Below are 26549 nucleotides of genomic sequence, written 5' to 3'. Positions count from 1 at the left end.
ATATACTTTTTAGTCAGTATAAGAGTTTTAGTTTTTTTTTGTAGAGTTATTCACGATTGATAGGAAATTTTGTTACTATTTAATTTACTCCTGTGAGTCCTAACTTTTGCAATGTACCGCAACCAGATTTTTCAATTTCTCCTAGTAGTGTGGGGTTCTCCTAGTGTTTTAGCATTCAAAATTTAGTATAAACTTTCCCTAGTAAATACCTCCTAGTGAGGATTCCCTAGTGTTTTGACTAGTGGTAGTGTTTTATTACTAACTAAAAACACTAGGAGAACTCCACCATTTTGGTAGTGTACATTCATAGCCGTGAGAATATCCATTTCACAATGCAAGTGCGTGTGATATATTTTTTCCAAGAAAGTTTGAGTTCAGAGTAACGTAATGGCTTTAATTTTGGAGAAGAACAACGAATCCATTTTTTAGCACTAAATATATATTTGCGAGTTTTAGAGAGGTGTACACTCCTAGTTTTCGGTTGATTTATTACACCTTTTGCATTATTGTCATTGAGTTTCCTTAGTCCGTTCATAATTGTGGGTGTGAACATGCATACATTGTGAAACAAATCAAGTCGTTTTGCCGAGTTTTCGCTAGTTTACTTGTGTATCTCTTTCCCTGACAATAATAATAAAACAATGACAAAATAGACATAACTGCTAACAAATTAACCAGTTTATTTGTCATTATCATAGTTTTTGGATACGTTTAAAAACATATCCGCTTGAAATAAAAACAGATAGGATTGGAGAAATGGCTAGTTTTAAAATCCTGGGTAGCCATTAACTTCATATCTAGCATGTTCATATGTATATTGTATCTAACAGATTTAATATATCACGATAGAAAAACATTCAAATTTTTCTTGAGATTCATTATCTCCTATATTTATGAACACTCATCGAACCTAGCTAAGTGGACCCAAAACTATTTAAGGAAGGATAAGGGCCAAGAAATAAAGAGGGATGCAGCATGCCAAGTTGAGTACTCAAAGCATTGTAGAGACAGCTTTGTTGTTTCTTGGCTAGTGACAGTACAATCCAGAGAAAGACACTAGAGTGTCCACTTGCGCATATTGCTCGATACGGAGTACTGTCTTGCGAAAAATTTTGAGAAATCGACACTGTAACACTTTTGTTTGTATTTGAAAAATATTATTCAATTATGAACTAACTAGCCTCAAAAGATTCGTCTTGTCAATTCCGATCAAACTGTACAATTAGTTTTTATTTTCGTATATATTTAATACTCCATACATGCGTCTAAAGATTCGATGTGACGGAGAATGTGAAAAATTTTGCAAATTTTTCTGGGAACTAAACAAGGCAAAAAAAAAGGTAGTGCATGCAATGCAGTGCGATGAACCTGGCTACATGATCCAGCTAACCCTGCAAAACTAGCTACGGATAGCTTTTTGTGCCCGTCGTTGGTCGGTCCATAGCCGATGGAGGGATGGAACCGTTCGCTCTTCAAATCTCTACTCCAACTATAATGGGTCTCGCCGTGCACATCCTACAACCTGTTTGGTGGAGTTTTTTTCTATTTTCAGATTCTCGGCAGAACCTGAGTTTTTTACTGTAAATGTTTCTCTATCTCTAGGATAAACTCTGTCTCTATGCATATATAGTAACGTTGTATGTGGAGTCTGAAGTGAATTAGAAAAAAAAACTATTTTTTAGCTCTTAGTCGGCCCCCAGTTCATTTCGAGAATCAATTCACACAATCAGGGCTCACATTTGGCAGAGCGTTGAATCCAGTAGAAGCTCTGTCAAACAATTAATGTCTTTTTTTTTTCCGAAAAGTGGTTCTTTTCTGATTCTGTGAAGCGATTCATGTCACCTGATGTTGAAAAAAAAGTATCTTCTTCTAATTCTCTCCGTGCACAAAATCTTTGTATGCATAGAGTTTATCTTAGAGAGTCAATTCACTCAGAATTATTTGTTCATAGATAATCAGCTTCCACAAGTTTGGAGGAGAAGCTCTGCCAAATAGACCTTTAGCATATAAATATTTCTTAATAAAAAAGGGTGTCACAAAACTTCTCTCGAATTTGGTCTGAAAGCTGCTCTAGGAGCTCCGTAAAATAGACCCTTATATATATGGTTATTAATATAATACGCTAACACTCGTTCAGTTCAATCCTAATACTTAATCGTAGAAATTTCAGTCTGCCCTATGAAAATCTGTCCGCCCTCCCCCGCCTCCTTTCGGACTCCTTCCGTTTCGTACTGGTCAAGAAGAAAATAAAAATAAAAATTTTTTCAGGGTTCCCAATATAAAATCTTCTATACACATCAAAACATATTGAGAATAAAGAAAGTATAGGAGCGTACAAAATATTTGTATTATTAGTTTACTTTTATTTTATTCTTTAAATCTGTTAAAAATTGATAAATACTACGTAGTAATTCATAAAAATTCTAAAATTTATACAAAAAATTTGTTCAGCTCCGCATATGTAGATCCATGCAGTAAACGAAAAATATCACAAATTTTAGTATATTTTTTTGCTGGAGATGCTTGCCTATACTTTTTAGTATAAAATTGACCGGGTGAAAATTATTAAATGCGTAGTAATTCATAGAAAAATCTAAAAATTACAAAATAAATTTTGTTCAGTTCCACATACGTAGATCCATGCAGTAAACAAAAAATATCATAAATTGTAGTACATTTTTTTGCTAGAGATCCTTGCCTATGTTTTTAGTGTAAAATTGAAATTGTAGTTATCTGCTCTAATTATTATGAAAATTTTATGGTAGCTTATTTAATGTGATGCTTGATTTGTGGTAAAAGTTTTAGTACTATTTCTGCATATCTTACCGATTTACTAATTTACCTAAATTTATGCTTGAAGATGCTTCCACTGACATATGAACACTTCATAAGCCCATGTGTTCATAATCTACATACATTTAACTGATATATCATATTTTATAAGAATCCTAATCTAAATAAAAAATAAAGCTAGCAACAAACTTATCATGTTTTAATATAATACTAAGGTATATTAAGAGGTAATATTAGAGTAAGATAAAGGTTTGACTAATTTATATTTTTATCATTAAATAAATATATCTCCGACCTACATATTATTGTAAATATTAACTATCTAATACCATAGATGTCATGGTTATCAATAAAATAAATTATAGACTTTAAATTTTATTAAAAAATAAATATAAATAGATATGTAATATCTATTTGATATTTTTCTCCCGTTGTAACGTACGGACATATTTGCTGGTTTATTTCTAATTAAAAATCAAACCGTACGTTCTGCGAGGGCTTGGGCCAGGTGGATGCGACGAGACGCATGCATGGGCCAGCCGGCTCTCCTCCACGGCCCATTATGTTTTTGCTTATCAAAGAAAGGAAAACAGACCAAAAGGAAAATCATTTCATTCTAGATTGCTCGTTAGATTGCCCAACCAAAGGGAGGCTAAACCCTAGTAGCCAGAGATAATTTATACGTGTACTCTAGCTAGATACGACAGAAGTAGTTTACTGTGTGGCGCCTAAACCTTACCTTATGGCATGCAGCCAGCACAGGTACATTGCACCCGGGCACACGGCCGGGTTAAACTATATAATTCTATAAACAAGTACTACTGCTTGGCATGCATGGCACCAGAGGACACAGATTTCCCAGCATTTCGCTGTTTGCTTTAATTATATATGCTGTATGGATCGGATCGATGCCTTTAACCAACTTGCTTTCACCTCCTTGTTATATCCATCTTTAGTGTGTAATCAGCTGGCACTAGTCGAGACTAGCTGTCTAATGACATGCATGCATCAGGTGACATGAATCTGGATACAAATCCAAACCAAGCAGGCCTATAAGTTATTGGTAAACCTCCTCGCATGCACGCGCATGATGCGGCCACTACACTTTGGCCAAAGTATCATCTAATAGTAGTACGTAGAGAAGTATACATCTCTGGGTACAAATAATATTGCGGACTTGCGGTCGCGGAGTGTGGCAACTGGATGCATTATAGATGTCTAGAAATAAACAGCACTGTACGTATTTCTGTCTATTCTAGATATAATAATTTTTATTATATATTTATATATATTATATATCTAAATACATAGTAAAAACTATGTATTTAGAAAACCAAACAATTTATAATTTTAAATGAAAAGAGAGAAGATGTTTATATATAATAGCCAAGTGGTCAATGATAAGTAGCAAACATGGGGCGGTGTACTTTGGTCCTATATATATACTTATTGATTCGATTAGGCTCGGGCTCCTGCGTCGGTGAATAATTTTCCAAGGTGGTAAAAGTTTGTAGATAAATTTAGAGCTCACACAACTTGCTAATTGCTTATGTTTTGTTTAATTAAAATCATATTCTAACATGATATTTTATAATGGTTTATCTTATTATGCATGATAGGCTTTAGGTGTCAATAGGTTTATATGATTTCCAATTCTCATCATTGACCCTTTCTTTTCTTTATAATGGCAGGGATAGCAAATTTATTAGATGCAGTCATGCAGATTTAATGTGTTGTTACTTGACAGACAAATGTAGGTAATCTAGATGCAAATTTAGGTGATTAATTACTCTAAAATGTTTTCAGTGGTATATGTGGGAAATTTAAATTAGGCGATTATTAAAGTCTACAAATAGATGGCCGGATGTTTCTTATTTTTATGATAGTTTCTAGGATTGATCCTTCTTTTCTAGCTCGTTTTAATTTGTGAGATTTAACATGAGGCTCCAAAATGTGAGCTTCTACTTAGTAATAGGTTAATCCACATCATATCCCTGTCTGAACGAACCATTTATGTGTGAGTTACTGATGAATAGGCCGCGCCCTTCGATCTCTCCCACTTTTCATAAACATAACTAATTATATAAGGTCCCTGCAATACAAACTATTCACTAACCACCAAGGCTAAGTAAACTGCTGTGTGATCGATCTATACTACACACGATATGCAATTTAGAAGTTAATTTTAGCAGCGCTTGCACTTGGTTCAAAGTTTGAACTTTGAACATGGTCACCCTGAGTTCTGTATGCTGGCTCCCATTTTATGCTTGCGTCACTGTGCCTGCAAAAGATTCTGCGCATGCAAAGCTAATTTGTGCATTATATAATCTTTATTGTGCCTGCAAAAGATAGCTACCAACAAAAGAGCGTGCAAATTTGTGCATGCGTGCTAGCCATTACCTGGGAGATAATCCATGACTCGATCAGATCTTCAGATGTGTCTACTTGTAGTACTAATTTTCATGTACGACTGATGGACTGTGTACGGCTAATTCCAGTTAAAATGCTACCCAATCAACTCGTCATTAGGTAACATGCATCTTCAAAAATATAACATGCTGGTGGGGTGACCGACTAGCTGTACTACTAGCATATATGTGCCAGTCCTCGCAAGAAAATCTTGGCTTTTTCCACATGATGCTGGACTGGACTCTATAGTGTATATTCGTAGTTCCCTGCTGAGAGTGACCGGGGCGACACAGCCACTCATCGATCAGCCCTGAGATGGACACGGCGGCGGTGCTGCTGCTGCTTGCGCTGGTCGTCGTCCTCCTCTGGTACCCTCTCGTTCTGCCAGCGCTGCCGCCTTCTCCGCCGGCGCTCTTCGTCTGGATCCCGATGCTCATGCTGCTTCTCCTCTTCGCCCTTCCTTTCTTCCCAGCTGATCATCGTCGGTAACCCACCGGCGCCGAAGCTCACAAGCAGGTTAATACTCCAAGCTTAAATGCTGATGAGACTTATTAGGTTACCTAGCTAGGGCACGCATGCAATCTCCGATCGAAGCCACATATTAATTCACATATATGCATGCAATTATATCAGTCGATCTACATGTTATTAGCTCATGACTTCTACCTTATTGTAGGTCTTTGCATTGATCCTAAAGTGAAACCTTGCCTTGTGGAGTGGTGGAAGCGCATCCAAGCAATATTATATATATATAGGGGAAAAATTGTTTCTTATCATTTGCGCAAATACTTTAGCAGCTATACTGTCTTGAATAAATATTTTTTTCACATATTAATTTATTCTACTGAAACAGCACAATATTATATTAGGCACATTTTTCTTTATGAAGCTGGGGGGGGGGGGGGGGGGGTTAAAGGAAAACACTCATGGATTATGCACATATATTGGTCTGTTTGGTATTGGTGCCCTCCAGGCAATGCAACCTCAACTTCAGGCATGCATCTCAGTCCCAGGCGAGAATCTAGCGCCTGGGAGAGCTGCTTGTCCAGTCAAGTTTTTTCTGAACGAACTTGTCCAGTCAAGTTTGCCTGAGTGCAAACCAAACAGACGCATAATCAAGGATATACGGCTACATACGACAGATCACACTTATACCCAGTTTTCTACAATCTTATTAGGAGAAACAATGTATTAGAAATTACTTATCTTGCACACACTCTGTTATATCTATCCAAGTCGGTGACAAATTATCAATTACTCTATATGTTTCTTTCATCCATATTTGTAGCTTTTTTTCCCCTCCGCATCACACCTGCGTGTGTATTCAATATGTGTTTACCTGACACCTTAGCTTAAATCATGATGGCTAGCTCTTGTTGCAACCATGTTTTGTGATGTTATGAATCTAGATTTTAACTTTCAATTCTTTTTGTTTTATCAATTGTTATGAACTTTTTATCTACATATTATGTCAAGAACTCTTATGTTTGTTGTGCCTTTTATTAAAAAAAATCTTCTTTTAAATATATATTTTAGTGAAAACTCTTCTTTTGTTTTCTATTTAAAACTCTTGTTTGATGGGTATTATATTATTTAACTGGAGTTGTTAAGGGAACATTTTCATGATTGGAAACCTAGAAATATGTATATTATTACGTGCATGCATGTGTACGTTGATTTGCATGGTGGCAAATCATGTATGTTCAATTTCAATTAGTATTTTATATATTAATAGTGATAGAAGTGTGTAGAAACATACATAGGCGCATAATTCATGGATATTTAAACCTTTTAATGATAAGTTGGTAAACCAGATATAGATTTATTTATGTTTTCTCATATTAACAGAGGTGGGGTAATTTAGATGCAAATTTAAGGAGGCGAGTAACTTAATTACATGCATGCAAGTTTTCTTGTGGATATAATAGAAGTTACTGAACATAATAATTATAGTTCAGGTGGTTAAGAGTTTTCTGTACATGAGACTAAACATTGGCAATGAATAACTTCAATAATACATATGCACACATGCACGAGCATATACGACTAAGCTACACATATCCTATGCAAGATTGAATCGTCATAAAAATTTGCAGGGTCATCAAGGACATGATTATAGAGTGTAGGTAACGAAGAATTTAAGGTACTTCAGATTTCCATATCTCCTTAGGTAAAGACCGAATAATCATGCTTTTGTCCAACAGCAACAAATGTAATTCAAGCGAAGACCACCAGCTGGGGTCTAGTGTAGTGCAAGTCTTGCGCTTCACCCACTCATGCATGCGTGCGTGTACAAATGGTATCTTGGAGTGTGGTTGATCTCAAGTCAAGGATCGTTTAGGATCATCCTACTAGCTAGCTAGCTTGACACACGGCTCTGCCCTGCACTTTTTTTTTTTCTAGAACACGCCATAGACGTGTAATGCATTAAGCAGGCTCTGCCCTGCACTAGAGAATGGATCGAGATAACGCAGCTTGTTCGTTTATCTTATAAACCGTATTTTTTTCTGTTAATTAATATTGTTTTTCTCTCACAATAAATCAGCGAATAATATTTTCAACTATGATTTTTTAGACAAACGATTCGTGACACATACAAGATGACGCATAAAGATATACTAGTATACACGTACAGTGTCAAGTAAGTACACTATGCGATTGCAGCATCGAAATCAAGCTTGATTTTGGATGCCTACCGTACCGTATATATCGGCATCTATGTATATACTTTACGTACGTTACGTTACCTATAAGTAGAGATAACGTGACATAAACAAAGCTATGTTTTCCACTAAGTGGAAGCTTAACAGGTCCCACGTATTACTTTTGTCTATCTGACTAAGAGTCACTATTGCTCTCTCTGTCCTAAAATAAAATACACATTATATGTTTTCTCGAAGATCGAGTCAACTTTTTTTTAGATTTAACTAATTATATAGAAAATACTAACGATATTTTATCTCTAAATAAGTTTTATATGAAAGTGCATTCTACGATTTATATATTGCTCCCTCTATTCTAAATTATAAGACATTCCAAGAATTTTGGAGAGTCAAAATATGTCAAGTTCAACCAAAATTATAGAGAAAATTACAAAGATTTATGATTTTAAATAGATATATACTATGAAAATATAATTAACGAAGAATCTAATGATACTTAGTTGGTATAATAAATGTTATTATCTTATCATAAAATTTTGGTTAAACTTGAAATGCTTTGACTCTCCAAAATTCTTGAAATGTCTTATAATTTGAGATGGAGGGAGTAATGCTTATTACAAACATCATGAATATTAATATTTTGTTATACGCATTTGGTCAAAATTAAAAATATGACTCCTCGATAAATGAGATAAACACTTATTTTGTGATGGATGGAGTATTCTCTAAGAAATCAAATGTTTTAAATTTAGACCAAATATATATAAGCATGAGTAATAACTTTTATATTAGAATAGTAGTTAAAATATATTATTATAACAATTTATTTATATATTTATACAAATGTTGTTAATATTTGTTTTGGGTGTAGGCAAATTTAAGAAAGTTTCATTTGCACAAAATTCTAGACTTTTCTTTTTGGCAAGGGGGAGAGAGTACAGACTACATAGCATCGGATCGAATCCGACGCATGCTCAAAATCTGCATTCCAGCTGAGCTCAGTTACTTTTTTTTTCTTTTGAGGCGATCGAGAGCCCAATTACTTGTAGACCCACACTCGGCTTGGGGCCTGGATAGACTCCTGCGTGCTATCATCCCCGGCCCTCGTCCTCGTGTGGGCTTTACGGCGGCCGGGACGACAGCGCGCAGCCCTCAGGCCCCGGTTCCCATTGGTCGAGGACTTGATAGCGAGCAACGGCGGCAGCTTCGTCCCGGTCGGCCTCCGACTTTCCGTGCCGGTGCCGGCGTGCTGCTCGCGTCCATCGCCAAAGCCACCGACCGACACGACAGGATCCCCGTCACGCGCGGAGCTTTTCGCCGGCCGGCCGGTTCGCCGAACTTGGCTGGCTAGGCTCGTTTGGTTTCAAAAATTTTAGCAAAATAAAAACGGTAGCACTTTTGTTTGTACAAATATTATCTAATTGTAAACTAACTAGGTTTAAAAATTTATCTCATAAATTACAGACAAATTGTGTAATTAGTTATTATTTTTTATTTTTATTTAATATTTTATATATGTACCGTAACATTCAATTTGACAAAAAAAAAATTGCAATTTTTTATTGAAAACTAAATAAGACCTACAACTACAAGCGTCCTACCTCGTACGGCCCTAACGCTGCGTGAGCTCGTAGGCATCTCACCCCCTGCAGCTGCAGGTCCAAGACGGGTTTCCAAAAGCAGTTTTCCGTCGTCGAGATGGAGACCGACGGTTAGTTGTTGAATTTGCTAATCATTCAGTAGTATTTTTTTTTATAATAAATTAGTAAATATTATTTTTAACCATAACTTATCAGCTAAGCGCAGAAATGCATGCACGTTAGAACATAATATGCGTCCAGTGTCAAGTGTTCACTGGCTGGGGCTGCTAATAAAATTAGGAGATATTTAGTTTGTGAAATCGCTTTAGTTCTTTTAGTCCGTAGAATATAATGAGTTGATTTATCATCATTTCGTTCCTCATAATTTGAAGTGATAATTGGTACTAATATAAGAAATAGAGTTATTCTACTAAATATAAATAAAGATATACTCATGAGTCATGACGCATCACCCTATCTAGATTGGATTAATTCCCCAGACAAAACATCCATGCCTCCCACTCTTAGACTACTATCACACATTCACAATTAGTCTATGGTATACTTATTCCATCCACAAAAGAATACAGTTCTAGCATACCATATTAAAGTATCCTGAGGTTGACTAACTAAAAATAAAAAAATATTAATATTTATAACATTATAAAAAAAATATTAATATTTATAATATCAAATAAGTCTGTCATGAGATATATTTTCATACTATACTTGCTTGTCATCATACACTTTAATGTTTTTATCTATATATTTGGTACTTCTTCCATCAAAAAGTAAGTTGTTTTGAACAAAGTTTCAGTTAAACATTAGAAATATAAATTATAAAGTACCATGCAATTACTGGTACATGCATTGCAGTACAACTCTACCATCCTACCAGGTGAAGTGGATGCAGTTTGGCTGTCATACTCATGCCGGACCAGATTCGCTGATATTGGGGGTACTACCAGTTCCAGCGTCCAGACACCATGCTAATCACATGTTATACGGATTGCTTCCGAGGCTGTGAGTACAATGGACTGGATTAGCAGCAGTACGTGCCGTGCCCCTGCCTGCAAAATTCCCGGCCAAGAACAAGTGTCGCGGGATAATTGCGCACAAACGGATGGTTTGCCTGGAAAATAAGCAGACCCAGTTCAGTACTTCTGTTTGACAGGAGGGGCGTGACGGCGCACCCCATGTGTGGTGCCGGAGAATCGGGCTGCACGTCCTCAAAGGCCCCCAAGGCCAAGGGCCCAGGCCCCCAGGGTTGGACTTGGACGTGTCCGTGTGCCTCAGCCTCCTCAGACCTCAGACTAAGGGCCTAATTGGATCAAACAGGAGAAATGTAGGATTCTGATTTCCATAGGAAATGTCACTGTAGCCTCCTTTGGTTCATAGGATTGATCAGCCGCAGGAAATTTGGAAGAAAGAATTCTGTCATCGATTCCCTAGGTGAAACGTAGGAAAACAAACATCCAGTTTGGACCCTTTTTTTCCCAAGGTCCAAGGCAAGTTAGAGATAAAAGCAAGATTACGCAGAGAAGAATGACTGGACCAACTAGTACTCCGTACGGAAATAATGCATGTGGCAGGGAGGAAGCTAGCTTGCCTACTAGTTGATACATGAAAGGATATATTTCCTAAGGTTGCTATTCCTACAATCTTCCTGTGTCCATCCAAACAACAACTCCAGTAAAGTTTCCTATGTTTTCCAATCCTTAGTTTTACACATGCAATCCTATCATATCCCTGCGTTTCTCTTATTCCTGCATTTCTCCAATTCTATGTTCCAAATGAGCCTTAAAATGGAGGGGCCCCACGAGGGAAAAAAAACAGCACCCAAAGTAGTTTCTACTCCACCACTACATGTGATTTCATTTTCGTGACTAAGAATCATAGTCATATAAGTAAGTATTTTTCTATACGAATCTATTGACATTAATTTCTATCTAAAATTGATCATAGAGTCATACTAAGCCCTTGTTTAGATCTATTTTTTTTGGATTTTGATACTGTAGCACTTTCGTTTGTATTTGACAAACATTGTTCAATCATAGACTAACTAGGTTTAAAAGATTTATCTCGCGATTTATAGATAAACTGTGCAATTAAAAAAATTATATATATTTAATGCTCCGTGCATGTGCCACAAGATTCAATGTGATGGAGAATTTTATTTATTTTTTTGGATTTTCGTGTGCATCTAAATAAGGCCTAATTCAAGACAGTCGGAATAACAAGAAGATATTGCAAATCTCAGAGTCTGTGCTTTAGGGCATTTTTAAAACTTTCTTAAATTCACCCTCTAAATTCTCATTCGTAGAGTCATTCTAATAAAAAAAATCATTCTCTATGTTTCTCCGCCATACAAAACTTTTCTTTTATCTTGTTTAGCATTTTTGAGAGTTAGCTCCACCCTCTATCTTTAGCGAGCAAGAAACCAGAAACATAGAACAAGAATATTTTAAGATTTATTTGAATCAGTTGCAAAAGTTTTTTTACCAAAAATCTTTATTCCTATTAATAAAAAATATAAAAAAACTTTTGCAGTTGCTCTTATCGTACCACTCCTCTAGTTCTATAGAAACGAAAATTGGTTTTGATGGACAGGATACTATGCCGCTTAATTCAACACACTTAGGTAATACTAGCACATCATATAGAAAGAATCACTAGCACTTTAGATCCGTGAGCCGGATGCCAAAAACAAATTTGACTTTGAGGATCAGATTACCGCTGGTTTTGCAAATCCGTCAGCAGAAACGAAAATTGGTTTTCATGGACAGGCTTAATTCAACACACTCAAGATAGTACTAGCGCATCATATAGAAGAATCACTATCACTTCAACTGTGAGCGGTGAGCCGGATGGGGAAAACAAATTCGAATTTGCGGGTCAGACTATCGCTGGTTTTGCAAATCCGTCAGCAGCAGGTAGGCATAAAGCCCTGTCCCCCATCTCGCTCTCCCCAGACCGACCACCGCAGCCCAGCGCACCAAGGGATTCCTCGACGTCCCAGAAAGAAACGGTCCCGGGTCCCTCAACCAGTCAGTGCAGTCTTTGTACTGGAACTGGAAGCAGAAAAGGATCAAACATGCCCAGTCACAAGGACACACAAGCCAAAACACCCCATCTGGCCTGCTGCTTAAAGCTGGCCATATATAGCTTACCAGTTCCTCCATTGGGTACAACATTTTTCTCACATACAACAAATTCCTCACAACAGAACATGAAAGCTTAGAAAAAAAAAAAACTGGAGCCGGGCAGCCATTGGGGGAGGCAGAAGTTCCATCACAGCGCGGGCGGTGGCGTCGACGATAAGCAAGGGAGAACTGATGATGTTGCTGGTGGCGACAGTGATCCTCCTGTGCCTGCCATTGGTGCTGCCACCACTTCCGCCACCACCGCTGTTCCTTCTCTTCGTCCCTGTGGTGATGATGCTCCTGCTCTTCTCCCTGGTTCTCTTCCCGTCTCACCACTGTGCATGCTCTTCTCCAACCTTCACTCAGTAACTGCCAGGTACTTATTCCTCTTCTCAATCTTTATTCCCAATATATCCATATGCTATTTCCTCGCCTTTATAGGTGGGAGTATATATATGATATGTATCATATACAACATACAACAGTCAGGTAGCCCTCAGGAGAACTTCTGTTCTACCTTTCAAGCCCAGATGACGCACCATCTTGGAGTGAAGGGTGATAAACCAATGAAGAAATGAATGCTAACTAGTCATTTTTGTTGTGGAAAGAATTTCCATAATGTTGCGCCTGTGGTAGGCTGTATAGTAGTAAGCCGGCGGTGAGTACAGCTGCACCCGCAACAAAGCCAGGTGGCAGAGATGATGCCACACCAATATACGGCAGTGGTAGGGTGAATGCATAGATGGACAGTGGAACTGCACGAGAAAACCATCATTCATGATCAGTTCATATATCATGCTACAACTTACTTGAGTGCTCTGCACGTGGTAGCAGCAACAAGCATAGTTATAAAAGGAATGTTGGTTTTCTTCTCTAGGCCAGCTTGTGAACTGTCAAAGGCTCAAAAGTTTTTCACTTTGTTCTTCGATGATATAATTCAATGACTGCTCTGTACGTGGTAGCAGCAAAAGCATAATTATAAAATGAATGTTGGTTCTGCTCTAGGACAGCTTCTGAACTGTCAAAGGCTCAAAAGTTTTTCATTTGGTTCCTAAATGATATAATTCAACTTACTGCTGGCAGCATGAACAGGAAGCACCCAACAATGAAGAAGGCTAAAACTACTTGTTAGTGTCCTATTGATAGGAATAAAAAACAGTTTTTTTTTTCACTTTGTTACTAAATGATATAATTCAATTAATGTTGTCATCATGAACAGAAAATACCCAACAATGAAGAAGATTGTAAACTATTTGATAGTATCCAATTGATAGGAATAAGCAGGTCCATGATTTGTTGGCAAGGTTAGTCACTTAGTCTGTATGGTAGTCTGCTAAACAAGCACAAAAATAAAGTTAATACATCTGTGTTCTCTGTAACTCATCCATTTGAAGTCCTATCACTAATTCACTATCAGCCATATCATTGTCCTTTCTGGTTGTAGTTGAGAGTGTACCAGAATAATCTACTAAGTTGCAGCTAAGGTGCTTATTCATCTTATTTAAAAACATGATGCTTTGGTCATAGTATCATACCCTGATAGGTGTTGCATAATATAGCATTATATTCCATCTCAGTATCTCACTATCTATAGAAGATTTATGTATAGCAATTACCCACCATTCCATGCAAGAACACACAAGCACTGCAACCAGTTTTCTTCTCCCACTAAAGGAAGGCCGACCATAATAGTTAATCAAACCAAAGCAATCATTTGTCAATTGGGACTTCATAAGTATTAGCTTGTGTATGGTTGAAATAAAGGTTTCACAATAAAAGGCTAGATAATATTCAATAAACTGTGTAAAACAATTTTAATTTTTAAACCAGTTCAACTATGGTGGATACATTAATGCTATTTGTGCAATCGGTGTCCCAAAATGAACCCATCCCACATATCAATGGAACACTCAGTGGTACTTTAGTTAAGTGTTTTCTCCTGTGGTATGACAGCAATCCCTTCTTCAAAACATTCAGATGTGCACCTTACCATAAAATTGAGACATTGTGAAGTTAAAATGAAACCTAAGCACAAAACTTGAAAAGTTTGATGTGCTAGCCGCTGGTGTAAGTAAATGGGATGGTGCACTGAAGACAGTATGAAAACCTGAGAATGTAGAAGCCAAGGAAGATATGACTGCCGAGGAGATCTTTAGTAGGTGTAGTAATGATATATTGTATCCCATGTTAACCAACACAAATAGTAGTGGTAGTAGCGGTGCCCCTTCACAACCTGCACAGTTCCGAAGTTTAATAAGTAAGATGCTTGCTTAATATGATTCCTTTTTATAATAAAGAAATACCAATTATATGCTAATGTGGAAATTCAAAATGAATCAGAATTCGAAAGAATAACATGGTAGTAATTAGTAAAGAAACACCTTACTGAACATTGCTGCTGTGAATACATTCTTTAGGACCTATTGTACAGTAACTACAACTATGAATTCTCACCTTCTTAAAAAGTTCAACTCAAACAAGCAGGTGAGACTAGTTATTAAGCACCAACAGAATGGTGGAAACTTCAGAAACTGAACGTAAATGATAAAATTCAATTTTAAGAAATATCATGATCTGCATTTACCTTACAAAGGCAAAGATTTTTTTTTAAAAAAAAAGGACTAGAAAAAATAGCAATACCAGATATTGATCCCATATTTAAGAAGCAGGCTGCACCATCTTTAATGTACGTTGGTAACACATGGAATGGAACTCCCCATAACTTTGACAGGAAAGGCAGCAAGAGACACATAAAAAGAGCCTGAAATGGTAATTTGCTAATTATTATGGATGTATATATACTGCATCCAAAGTATTTGACAATAGGATCATATTCTTACTTGATAAGCAGAGCCATATGAATTGACAACAAAAAGATCAACTGAGCCACACTAGAAACAAAAGAAGAGTATTGAATTAAGAAAAGGGTGCGACAGAGATGAATCGCTATGAAGATTTGACTAATGAAAGCTCTACATATCATGGTAAATAATGGGGGGAAGTAATTACCTTCAATTTCTTAGAAGCATCTCTAAATATTATTTCCTGCAACAATAAACTTTAGTTGGATCAGGTGAAACTGGCAGCTAAAGCGCTGTGGTTAGGTAACTGATTTATTAAAATAGACTTGCTACCTTCAATACTGTATCAGCAGCTTGAAGAAAGAACGATATTATCATTAGCAGCGGCCATAAAATTCCAGTACTTTTAAATGAAGCACCAGTACCAGATCCACTGCACATGCCAAAGTAAGATTCATGTTAAATCGTATTCCCGTCAAAGCAAGACATATCTGAATCAAAAGGAAGACTTCTGGTTTGACATTTGACAATATAACTTGACACAGCTTGCTCATGCTGCTGCCACACAGTTCCTTAATTCCAAATGCTATTCTCTCACTACGGCAGTGACAAGTAAATTAATGTTTCCAAAATGATCCTTCGCTGAAACTGTAAGCCATAACACAATTCCTTAACCCCAAATGCTAGTCTCTAACCCTATTGCAATGAACAACAAAGAAGCATTGCATATGTCAAAGATGATACTTTGCTGAAACATAGTATCAAATCCTCCATGCGCAGGAGATATGGGTGAAAGATTATTTTTATAGCATGTGTGACGTTTTATTCTCCAGCAGCAGAAACATAGCAATTAATGAAGTATTTTGTACTGTAACACACATGCCACCAGATGGGGGCACATGAACACCCACCACATGGTTTGTGAGATATTGACGATTTCTGGAGCATAAAAACAATATTGTAAACATTCCCAACTAATGATACAAATCTATTTACTCAAGTTCTTATCTTCTGGATTTAACAGAAGGCTTGTTCAAGCACCCTTTAAGATGGCATCATCAGAAAGAGGAACACAATTTATGGATATAGCTGTGAAAATACACTCAGCAGCTTCACTGGATGCTTAGAGACCCACACGAGCTCATCAAGAGATTACTTACCTTGCTACAGTTATTGTGACACCAATGGCCACTAGAAAGCATCCTGCTATCTCATTAATTCTATAGCGCCTCTTCAAGAAAATAGCAGATAAAATAAGCTGCCAGACAAGATAGGTCTGCAAAAAAGTAATAAAGAAATTAAAGCATGTGATTAGATCTGATTAAACAAAGATTGAAATATAACACTGATAGTGCTCATAACCTGTGACAGTATTGGTATTGAAGCCCCAGAAAGAACAGCTACGCCGAAAAAAACGAAACAAATAAAACTGTGAGGAGAAGCTTCATATAGTTCATGTCAAGTACACTTACTTTCACGAACAAACTACCCAACCAAACTCAAAAGCATCAGTACAGAAGTACAAGTGAAGGTGTGGAACTGTTAGCCTAAAATCGAACAATAATTTTCCTAGCTTATTATGCACATTGAGTGGCATATGTTATAGAAAATCTCTAAGAGCAGGTAGACAGGTGTTGCTTCAGTCATTACTTGGCCACAAAAAAAGAAGATGAATCTGGTCTTGAGAAAATTACCTCCAGCTGCCATCCCTGCTGCTGCTCCAAAAGCCTCTAAGAGTCCTACAGCTAGAAAAGGTTTCTGTGGTAGAGACAGCATCTCATTGGTGACAATGCCCGCTTGATATCGAAGATACAGGATCGAGAAATAGACAACTACATATCTGCCAAAATTAGAAGATTCAGATCATGTTATCAGAAACCAAAAAGTTGTTCAAACAGAGTTTCATAGAAAAGATAATTTCAACTAATTTGCAAAATGCATGATATTAAACTATAACAGGATCGAAAAGCAAGTCGATAATTGATCTGATGTCTTTTCCTTTGATATAATAGTGTCTTGGTTCCAATAGAATCTAACTGCAGAGTAACAAGCTAACAGCCTCACAACCATGAGAAGTATTGGTATTTAGGGCCAGTTTAGAGACACATGGCTAGTTACTAGTTGGGGCTATAAATTAGCAATGGTTGGTTAACAACTTGTTGAAAACTTGGCTAAAAAATTAGCCCTCATGTTTGGATGCACTAGAGCTAATTTTTAGCTAGCTAGCAATTAGCCCTAGTATCTAAACAAGCCCTACTCAACAAAGGCCAGCGATGCAGTTTAGCTATGCAGACAATGTTATGCATGTTAAATACCATAAAGAATTAGTCAAGAAATAGGATTATTGCTTCCTCAAAAAAGAAATAGGATTATTGCAGCACGATTGATATTGTATATTGTGTCTAATATAAAACAACACCATGTTGATGGAGGCTATATATATTATACCAGTCATATGAGAAAACTTAATGTGAGAAATGTCAAATGGCATTGCAGAAGTGAGGTGTGCACTGTGCAGTGTACTACTGCTTCACTCAACAAACAAAAGCATATACCCAGATTTCAGCATATCATAAATTGTAATATAAGCAATTATCCATTTTATATTTACTTATAAGTGTTGTGCTCTATGCTACCTGACTGACTGATGCATGATGTTGCTCACTGGCTCATTTTATATTTTGAGTGTTATGCTCTGTGCTACCAGACTGAGATTCATGCTGGTGCAGTGGTGCTCGCTGGCTCGCTAGGTATTGATGCATAACAACAAGAGCACAGTAATACTTTCTGATGCTATTTCTGTAGCCTATCTGGCACCAGGGGGAAAAAACACGGCAGCTTGCAGTCGCAGGACGGCATCCAGAATTAGCAACAACCAAAAAAATCTCGCCCAGTTATTTTATTCCACGAGACACGTGGGACCCCAACCAGAAAATGATTCACCATCCACGACAGCGAACGGCTTGACGGAGACGACGAATCTCTACTGTTCAAGCTTCGAGGTCCAAGCGACACCGCTCGATCCGATCGGGCACAGCAGCAGCCAGCAGCACAGCGCCTGCGCCATCTACTACGACGACGACCGATCAATGCGGGCGCAGCAAACGAAACGAGGAGGGAGAGAGAGGAGAAGGCGCACGGACGCACCCGAACGTGGCGAACTGCGCCAGGAAGAAAGGGTACTCCCGGAGTGGCACGAGCGCGAGCTTGTAGAGGACACGGTTCCCCGTGCCCATGGCGACGACCGCGGCGGCGGCGATGACCACCTCCATCCCAGCGCTCCTCCCGACGCCCGCGCTGCTGCTCCCCGCGACCTGCCCCGCCGCCGCGCAACTCGCCGCGTCCCTCCTTCCCCTGTCCAGACTCAGTCTCGTCCATGCGCGCGCCGATGTCCACGGGTCCGCTGCGATCCCCCTCGGGCGTGTGGCCGCCAGCACCAGCGCCTCGCTCCTCCGCAGCGGCAGCGGCAGTGCTGGGCCCAGCGCCGCTCTGTCGGCAGCGAACGGCGCGGGGGCGCGGAGCAGCAGCGTGCGGTGCCGCGCCGCGGAGGGGCGGCACGTGACGGGGGACGGCGCCATCGCCGGCGGGGTCGCGGGGTGGGTGGGAGGAGCCGGTACGGGACGGCCTGCCTGCGCGTTGGGATGGCGCAATCGCTGCTGGTTTTTTATATGCGCTGGTGGTGACCGGTGGCGGCGGGCCGGCGGCGGAACTATGGAAGGAATGGAGTGGTGAGGGGAGGGAGGAGGAAGATTCCCGGGCGGAGGCGGAGGCGGGTCGTGCTGTTGTGCTTCGCCTCTGCTGCTGCTGCTTGCGTCGCGTCCCGTACTGTCCCGTTCTAGTGCTCGTTTACTTTTGGTTTTTGGTGGGTGGGTGGCGGGGGCGGCGCGGCCACGCGAGCCTATTGGAGAGCAAAAGTTTCTTTGTTCTGTTTCAATTTTGGCAGTTTCGATTAAGGTCAGTTTCGATATTGCGCTCAGGTCCTTGGATATTTTTTTATTTCCACACGTGGCCGGATGGTTTTTCCCCCTTTTCTTCCTTCCGATGTAAATAAATTCGTTCACTTGTCTACTTTTTCTATTGGTTAACAGTATTTTTTTCTCATAATAAATCAGTGAATATTATTTTAATCATAACTTTTCAAACCAACGAGCAGACTTTGACAATAGCATTGTAGAGTACTTCTACATAACACTTGCATAATTCTAAAACGTGTTTGGTGTCATGCCAACACACCGTCGATTATCGATTACCAGTCGTCTGATGGATAGGACTAACAATCTTAGATCATGTTTGAGTCTATTAGCTGCTAATATAGCTCATAGTTATATTAGCTAACTATTAGATAGTCAAAATATCCTAAATTTGACCAAAATTAGGATGTTTGTTCTAACTAGTAAATTATTGTTACTTAGGTAATCCATCATAAATTATAAGTCACTCTAAAAATTTTGAAGAGTCAAAACGTCCTAAGTTTGACCAAAATTATATAATAAAATAATAATATTTATAATACCAACATTAGGTTCTTCATCAATTATATTTTCATGGTATATGTACTAATCTCATAAATCTTTATAAAATAATAATATATGATACAAACTAAATCCTTGGAAGCCTTTCATCGACACAAGTGCTGGAGGATGAATTTTCTTCAATAATCCTCTCTCCCACGAATAACAGTTGGACTTACATCTAAGGATCCTCAAACTTCTCTTCTTCCAAAACCTTTTTTTTTTGCGCAAAAGCCTATAAATTACTCACATGTCATACTCAAAAGCTAACCAAATATTCAAAAGGCTTTGGAAAACCTCTTGCCAAAGTAACTTTTGGCTAGTATTGCTGGGACAGGTTATGTACAATAAACATGTTGAGAAGGAAAAAAAAATGTATACCTAGATAATTACAATTGTGTCCTCTATCAACAACACTATGAAGAAACAACAATGCATCTGCTGTTTATTGCCCATTTGTCAAGAACCGTTGTTGGACTCTGAACTTTACATGCACAGACAACCTCTCAATCCTTCATATAATTGAGATTTGGAGAATCCAAGTGAATGTTCCTTTTGCTCTCATCTTCAGGTCTTGTTTAGTTCGTGAATTTTTTTTGCTTTAGCTACCGTAGCACTGTTGTTTGTATTTGATTATTATTGTCCAACCATAGACTTAAAAGATCCATCTCGTAAATTACAGGCAAACTGTGCAATTAGTTTTTATTTTTATTTATATTTAATGTCCATACATACGTTTAAAGATTCGATGTGATAGGTATCCTTAAATTTTTTTGAAAACTAAACAACTCGTCATTCTTGTCTGCTCGTTCATACAAAAGCAAGGATTATCCCTATCAATCATAGATTCAGTCTCATTTGTAATTTTCATGATTTTTCCCTCTTTTCTGTCTCTTGATTCCTCCTCTTCTCTCTGTGTTTCTCTCTTTTTTTGTAAACTCTCTTTTTGTCATTTCTTTATTTAATAAATTACAGTAAGAGCTTCTTGCTCCTTCTAATTCTAAAAAAAAAGTATCCAATGCAGTGTTGACTTCTTATAGGTCTTGTTTAGTTATGAAAATTTTTTGGTTTTCAGGACTGTAGCACTTTTGTTTTTATTTGACAAACATTGTCCAATCATAGAGTAACTAGGCTTAAAAGAGTCATCTCGTGATTTACAGGTAAACTGTGCAATTAGTTTTTATTTTCGTCTATATCTAGTGCTCCATACATATACCGTAAAATTTGATGTGACGAGAAATCTTGAAAAGTTTTTTGTTTTCGGAGTGAACTAAACAAAGCTATAGTCCACTCGAAGTTTGGCACTGCCACTCCCCACTCTGTTAGGGTCGAAATAGCAATTTTCGAGACCTTTAGCCCTCTGCGCAACTATTTGCTCACTCACGCTCCATTCCTTCCTGGCCACTGGTCCAGTCATCATAGAAAAGGTACCACCCCAGGTATCTAGTAGCAGTAGGTAGAAATGCCTTTTTTTCATGTGATACACCGGGTGCATGGAATGGAATGAGCTGAGGTGTTGTTTAGTTCGTGAAAATTTCTAGATTTCGCCACTGTAAAACTTTTATTTTTTATTTAATAATTATTATATAATTATATATTAACTAGGCTCAAAAGATTCGGCTCGCAAATTTTAGGTAAACTGTACAATTAGTTATCTTTTTTTTATCTATATTTAATGTTTCATGCATAAGCCGTAAGATTTGATGTGATGGAAAATCTTGAAAAATTTTAGGAACTACACAAGGCCTGAGTTCCATTTGTTTCATAGAAAAGGGGGTCGTCTCGTCTCTCCAGTGTTGGCTTCAAATAGAGAGCCTGTTCACTTGAGCTATCAGGCGAATTTATCAATTAATAAGTAGTATTTTTCTTTTGTAACAAATCAGTGAACAATATTTTCTGTCATGATTTATTAAAATCAGGAAATTTGCGCTGCCTCTTGAAATGAATTCACCCAGTCCACAAGACAGTGGATGGAAAATATCCACGGGAAGTGACAGTGGAATTGGTACCAAGCCTCGGCCGGTGGCGAGCACGTTGCAGAGAGAGATTTGCCCACATGTCTTTTGGTGCAGCAGCAGACGACGGCCAAGCAGGCAGAACCATGCGACGCCAGCCGGGAGGGGAGGCGCAGCAGGCCCGCTCATCTTTTGGTCGACAACGAGAGGCCACGAGGCGGCACGCACCTTACGGGGTAGTACAGGCGGGCGGCACACGCTCGCTATCTGGTGGGCTCTCTTCCGTTCCGTGTCCTTGTTCCGGCGGGTCCAGGACAGCGGCAGCAGAATTGCACACTGCTACTGGTAACGCAGTGCGTGCCGAGACTGCCCCGTCGGCGTCGGCGACATGTGGCCAGTGGCCTGGTGTGGTCCGTCCCCCACTGGCCAACGGCCGGGTCGGGTCGGCGCCCGGCGAGCGATTCACGCAGGTCACGGTCGAGCTGCAGCAGAGGGCGCCGCGACGTACTACGTGTTTGTCTTGTGAGGCGTGCCCAGCCGTTTCTGGACTCTATCCGCTATTCCACTCCACGTCGCGGTCGCCGCGCGGGTGCTCTGCTCTCTCCATCGTGCTACCTACCTGCGCGTATCCGGAATTTGTCCTGCCTCATCCGTGCCACTCACTCTCGTTTCCTCCGATTCCTTCCTTCCTTCCCTTTTCTTAGCTCTTTTTTCTATGGAGGCGAAAGCAAACACAAACACAGCGCATGGCTGGTTGGTTCATTCATGGCGATTATTAGTTTTATTATTAAAGGAACTGCTATGATTCGATCAGGCGTCTGGTTCTTTGTTTGTTACGATCAGATCAGCTACTATGAACGGGTCCTATCCACTCCACATGTGCATAGTACTCTCACATGTCTTTCCAACTATTGGTCTCTCCGTCCACGGCCTTGTGTCTTCTGACGGCCAGATGGAACAGAGCTCTTTCACAGCCTCTTGGACTTGATGAGGTAGGCGACGGAGCCGGAGGTGGCGAGGGGCACGACGACGTCGTCCGACAGCCAGCCCAGCCCCGGCAGGATCCTCTTGGCCAGCAGCGCGCACGCCGGGGCGCCGAACAGCAGCATCCCCAGCTCCACGCTCGCCTTGCCCACCCTGAAGCTGCCGCCCGTCACCACCTCCCTGCTCATCGCATCGAACTCCTCCTTCGTCACATTCCCATCCGACCTGTGGTGCTTCTGCATTACATTACATATAAATAAATTCAGCACGGCCAGCAGCAGCTGCTGCTCCTGTCACGGCAGATGGGGGAAAAAAAAGAGATGAACACGTACGTTATATGCTTCCTCGAGGGTTTTCTTCTCTGCTATCCTGTACTGCAGCTGCCCACGTTCCTCGCAGAACATTCTGCACAAATGCGTATATGTTCAGGGCGGCCAATGCGCGTGAGATCAAACGAACAAGAATTATGTGGGCTATGCATGCAGTGCAGTCGACAACGAATCAGTGCAGCTGGTTTCTTCCATGCACACTTACTCGATGAGCTCGAAAATGGCGTGGTAAAATTCATCGAAGGATTGCACGCGGGCAACGACGTCGTCATAGTGATCTTCCATGAACGCAATAAGCTTCTCCGCGTCGCTAGGCGGATTTGCGCGGTTTGAGACTTCAGCTGCCTCAGCCTCACCCTTTTCAGCGACGCCCTTTTGGTTTTGGGAGATCTCGCTCGCATCTCCACCTATAAAAAATCAACGAAACCTCGTCACTATCGTTCGAGTAAGATAATTAATGCATCAAACATGCTGGTAGTAATTTGCAAACAGAAAACAAATAGCATTATTATTTGCATTGCAAGGTACGTATATACTGTAAAGCAAGATTGCAAGAACGCGCGAACATGATCAAAATGCATGGTAGTAGTTCAGCGTAGGTACCTTGTTGCTTGGCCTCAATGTTTTCTTGTTCCATCCCTGATGAAACGCAGAAACTGCCTGGTCTACTACTTGTGATCATATTCATAGGACATAGGTTACGTCTATATACACGTCAGGCTGCCAACCTAGCTTGTTCCTTGTTGAGTAGGACATAGACAATGGCATTGCCTGTACACTAAGCAAGCCCAGAAGCCCAGAAGGCAAGCCAAATAAAGGCTGCGAGAATACGGGAATCTGCTTGCTAACCTCTGCGAGAACCTACATATGTGATAACTCCACGTACTGCAAGCATTTGGACAAAGAATAATGCACGTACGCAAGGTCCTGAATATCCGGGGCTAGCTAGAAATCTTAGGTTATATACCTCAGGTTAGCTGTAGTGCCCATTGTTTGCCACCTCGTTTACACCGCAAGAAAAAAAAAACATAAAGTAAACAAATCTGACAAGTTCTATATATGGCGTAAACACTAAAACTGTTCATGGGTTATACAAGTAATCAATAAATTGTGGGTAGACCTCTTCATGGGCTGCCGACCGGACCAACCCGAAAAGACCCCTGACTAGTAGCCTGATCAAATCCGAAAAAAATAGTCCAAAGTGGGGAAAAAAACCAAAAAACAGACAAGAAATAGCCCATCCGCCAATGCGTCAGGTCCGACTTGGGTCAAAGGACCAAATATTTTGATCCAATCTTTTTTTTTTGTAGTTTAGGCCTAAATGGTAAATAAACCAAAATTTATTTAAATGGCTGAAGTAGTAAAACAATAGTTTGAATGGTGTGTTTAAATGTGATTTAAATGTGTTTATTGTGCAATTGGATGCATGCATGTCTCAAGGCACATATATAGTTTTAATATGGAACTGTAGTTTACTGGTATAATGCAAACGTCTAAACCGCCTAATTTGAACCATTTAGATATAGAGTGTGATTGAAAATTCACAAGTAAGAGCATCACCAACAACTTGTCATCCGGCTTTTCCGTCCTTAATTTTTTGGTAAAATAAGAAAAAACTCTCTCTAATAGTTTGGTATCTTCCCTCCCCATCTTTTCTAACCTCTCAACAAATTTCTTCCGAGCGCGCATCTGGAGTTTTTCGGCCCATCTAGTAAGCAGAAAGAAAGACATAATTTCATGTGAGAAAAACAAAAGAGAGAAAGATTTCGTGTGGAAGGACTTAAACGCATACAGAAACAAATTGAGAGTCCTGATATAAAATATAAGACTGGGTCGTAGGAAAAAAAATACCGAGAAAAAAAATTAAAATAAAAATATAGCAAACTCTTGGAAATAACTTCTTTTTTTAATTTTTTCCTTATACTAATTTAAGAGTTGACAAATACTACCATATTTTGGAAAATAAAATATGGGAATCTCTTGGAAACAGAAATATATATGTTTTTGCACTTCTCCTTGCTTTCAGACGCCTGAACGTCCAGGCGATGCATCTGACTCTTAAGGGAACATGGTAGTAGCAGTCACTGTGTTGATTACATGAGAGAATGCTAGTAATAGTTATCACTGTGACTGAAAAACTATTATATTTCAGGCAAATATAGCAAATCCCATGCTTTTGCGTTAAATAGTCGTATTCCAGTAGCGCCGAGAGTCCCTATGTTCTAACTCATCCTAAACACACTGACAGAAAAAGACATGACTCCTAGACGAATCCACGGGAAACTGGAAACAGCAGGCTAGGTAATACGTATAATTGTAGGAAGGATAATCTAGAGTGCATGCAGTTGCAGTACGTGACGTGATGAGCATGACAAAAACTGGCTCCGCCCAACCGTACGCCGCCGACGCCGCCCTACGATCCGGTCCATCATCACTGCATGGTGCAGCAGCCGCTGGGGCCGTCGTCGCGGTAGCACGGCGGCGCGTCGTTCGCCATCATCATCGCGTACTGGCGCGCGTCGTACGGGAGCACGTTGCCGCCGGGCACGTACTGGAGCGCGGGCGGCGCCGGCCAGCCGCCGCCGTACCCGCCGTACGGGTACGAGTACGAGTAGCCCAGCGGCGGCGGCGTCGGGCCCAAGTGCACCATCTGCCCGGCAGGCGGCTCCTCCGCCGCCGCGCCGCCGCCGTCGCTGACGACGGCCACTGGCTTCCCCGTCCTGGACTGGATCCGCCACCTGAGCAGCGACGCGTCGAGGGACGCGCCCTTGACCACCACCAGGCCCGAGTCCACCGACACCCGCACGTCCTCCACCCCTGCATATTTGCACACCAAGCCATGCATGTCAGACGACGACCTCTTGTTCGATTCAGCTGATAGACACCTCTGCGCATGTAGAACAACGACAGCAGGCAGGCCAGCAGGAGCACCTAGTACTACGTACCGTGCATGTTGCGGACAGCCTTGCGGATCTTGCGCGCGCATCGAAGGCAGTGGACGTCCATCTCCAGGATGACCGGCGCCATTGCTTCGCCGCTCGCCGTCGGCGCCGCCGCTGAACCTGCACGTGCGTGCTCTGTGTCGGGTCGGGTGCGTTCTGTTGTGATGGATGTATGGATATTTTTGCTGAGGTGTGTAGGAACTAGGAAGGAATGGCTTTTTGTAGAGGGAGGGAGGAGGAGCAAATCAAGCGGCCGGGGGGCAGGGGATTATGCGGGGGCTCGAAACCGATTTAATCCGGTCGCTGTCATCGGCCGCGCTCTCGACGCGGCGTCCCTTAGCTAAATCTGGTTTCCATGCAGAGTAAATGCGTTGCCAATCTTATCTTGCATGCAGGGGGAATGCAATGCACACCAAAGGCCGGCCTCCATGCATGCAGC

At 40.2% G+C, this 26549-nt stretch overlaps 2 protein-coding genes across 2 annotated transcripts; both read right to left on the bottom strand.

The window, feature by feature from the left end:
• LOC8077377 (protein CLT1, chloroplastic) lies at positions 12518 to 19262 on the bottom strand. The gene is made up of 10 exons (XM_002456910.2): positions 18537 to 19262; positions 17084 to 17229; positions 16752 to 16789; positions 16550 to 16665; positions 15723 to 15822; positions 15598 to 15633; positions 15429 to 15479; positions 15229 to 15349; positions 14696 to 14821; positions 12518 to 13343 (listed from the first exon to the last, which is right to left on the bottom strand). The coding sequence occupies exons 1-10, from the start codon at positions 18965 to 18967 to the stop codon at positions 13174 to 13176; spliced, it is 1335 nt and encodes a 444-aa protein (XP_002456955.1). The 5' UTR covers positions 18968 to 19262; the 3' UTR covers positions 12518 to 13173.
• LOC8077376 lies at positions 22594 to 23906 on the bottom strand. The gene is made up of 4 exons (XM_002456909.2): positions 23772 to 23906; positions 23374 to 23575; positions 23172 to 23244; positions 22594 to 23075 (listed from the first exon to the last, which is right to left on the bottom strand). The coding sequence occupies exons 1-4, from the start codon at positions 23854 to 23856 to the stop codon at positions 22824 to 22826; spliced, it is 612 nt and encodes a 203-aa protein (XP_002456954.2). The 5' UTR covers positions 23857 to 23906; the 3' UTR covers positions 22594 to 22823.

The sequence above is a fragment of the Sorghum bicolor genome, chromosome 3, assembly GCF_000003195.3.
Source record: "Sorghum bicolor cultivar BTx623 chromosome 3, Sorghum_bicolor_NCBIv3, whole genome shotgun sequence".
NCBI classification, from domain to species: Eukaryota; Viridiplantae; Streptophyta; class Magnoliopsida; order Poales; family Poaceae; genus Sorghum; species Sorghum bicolor.
The sequence above is the reverse complement of the archived record's forward strand: the minus strand, read 5'-3'. Positions and strand labels throughout refer to the sequence as shown.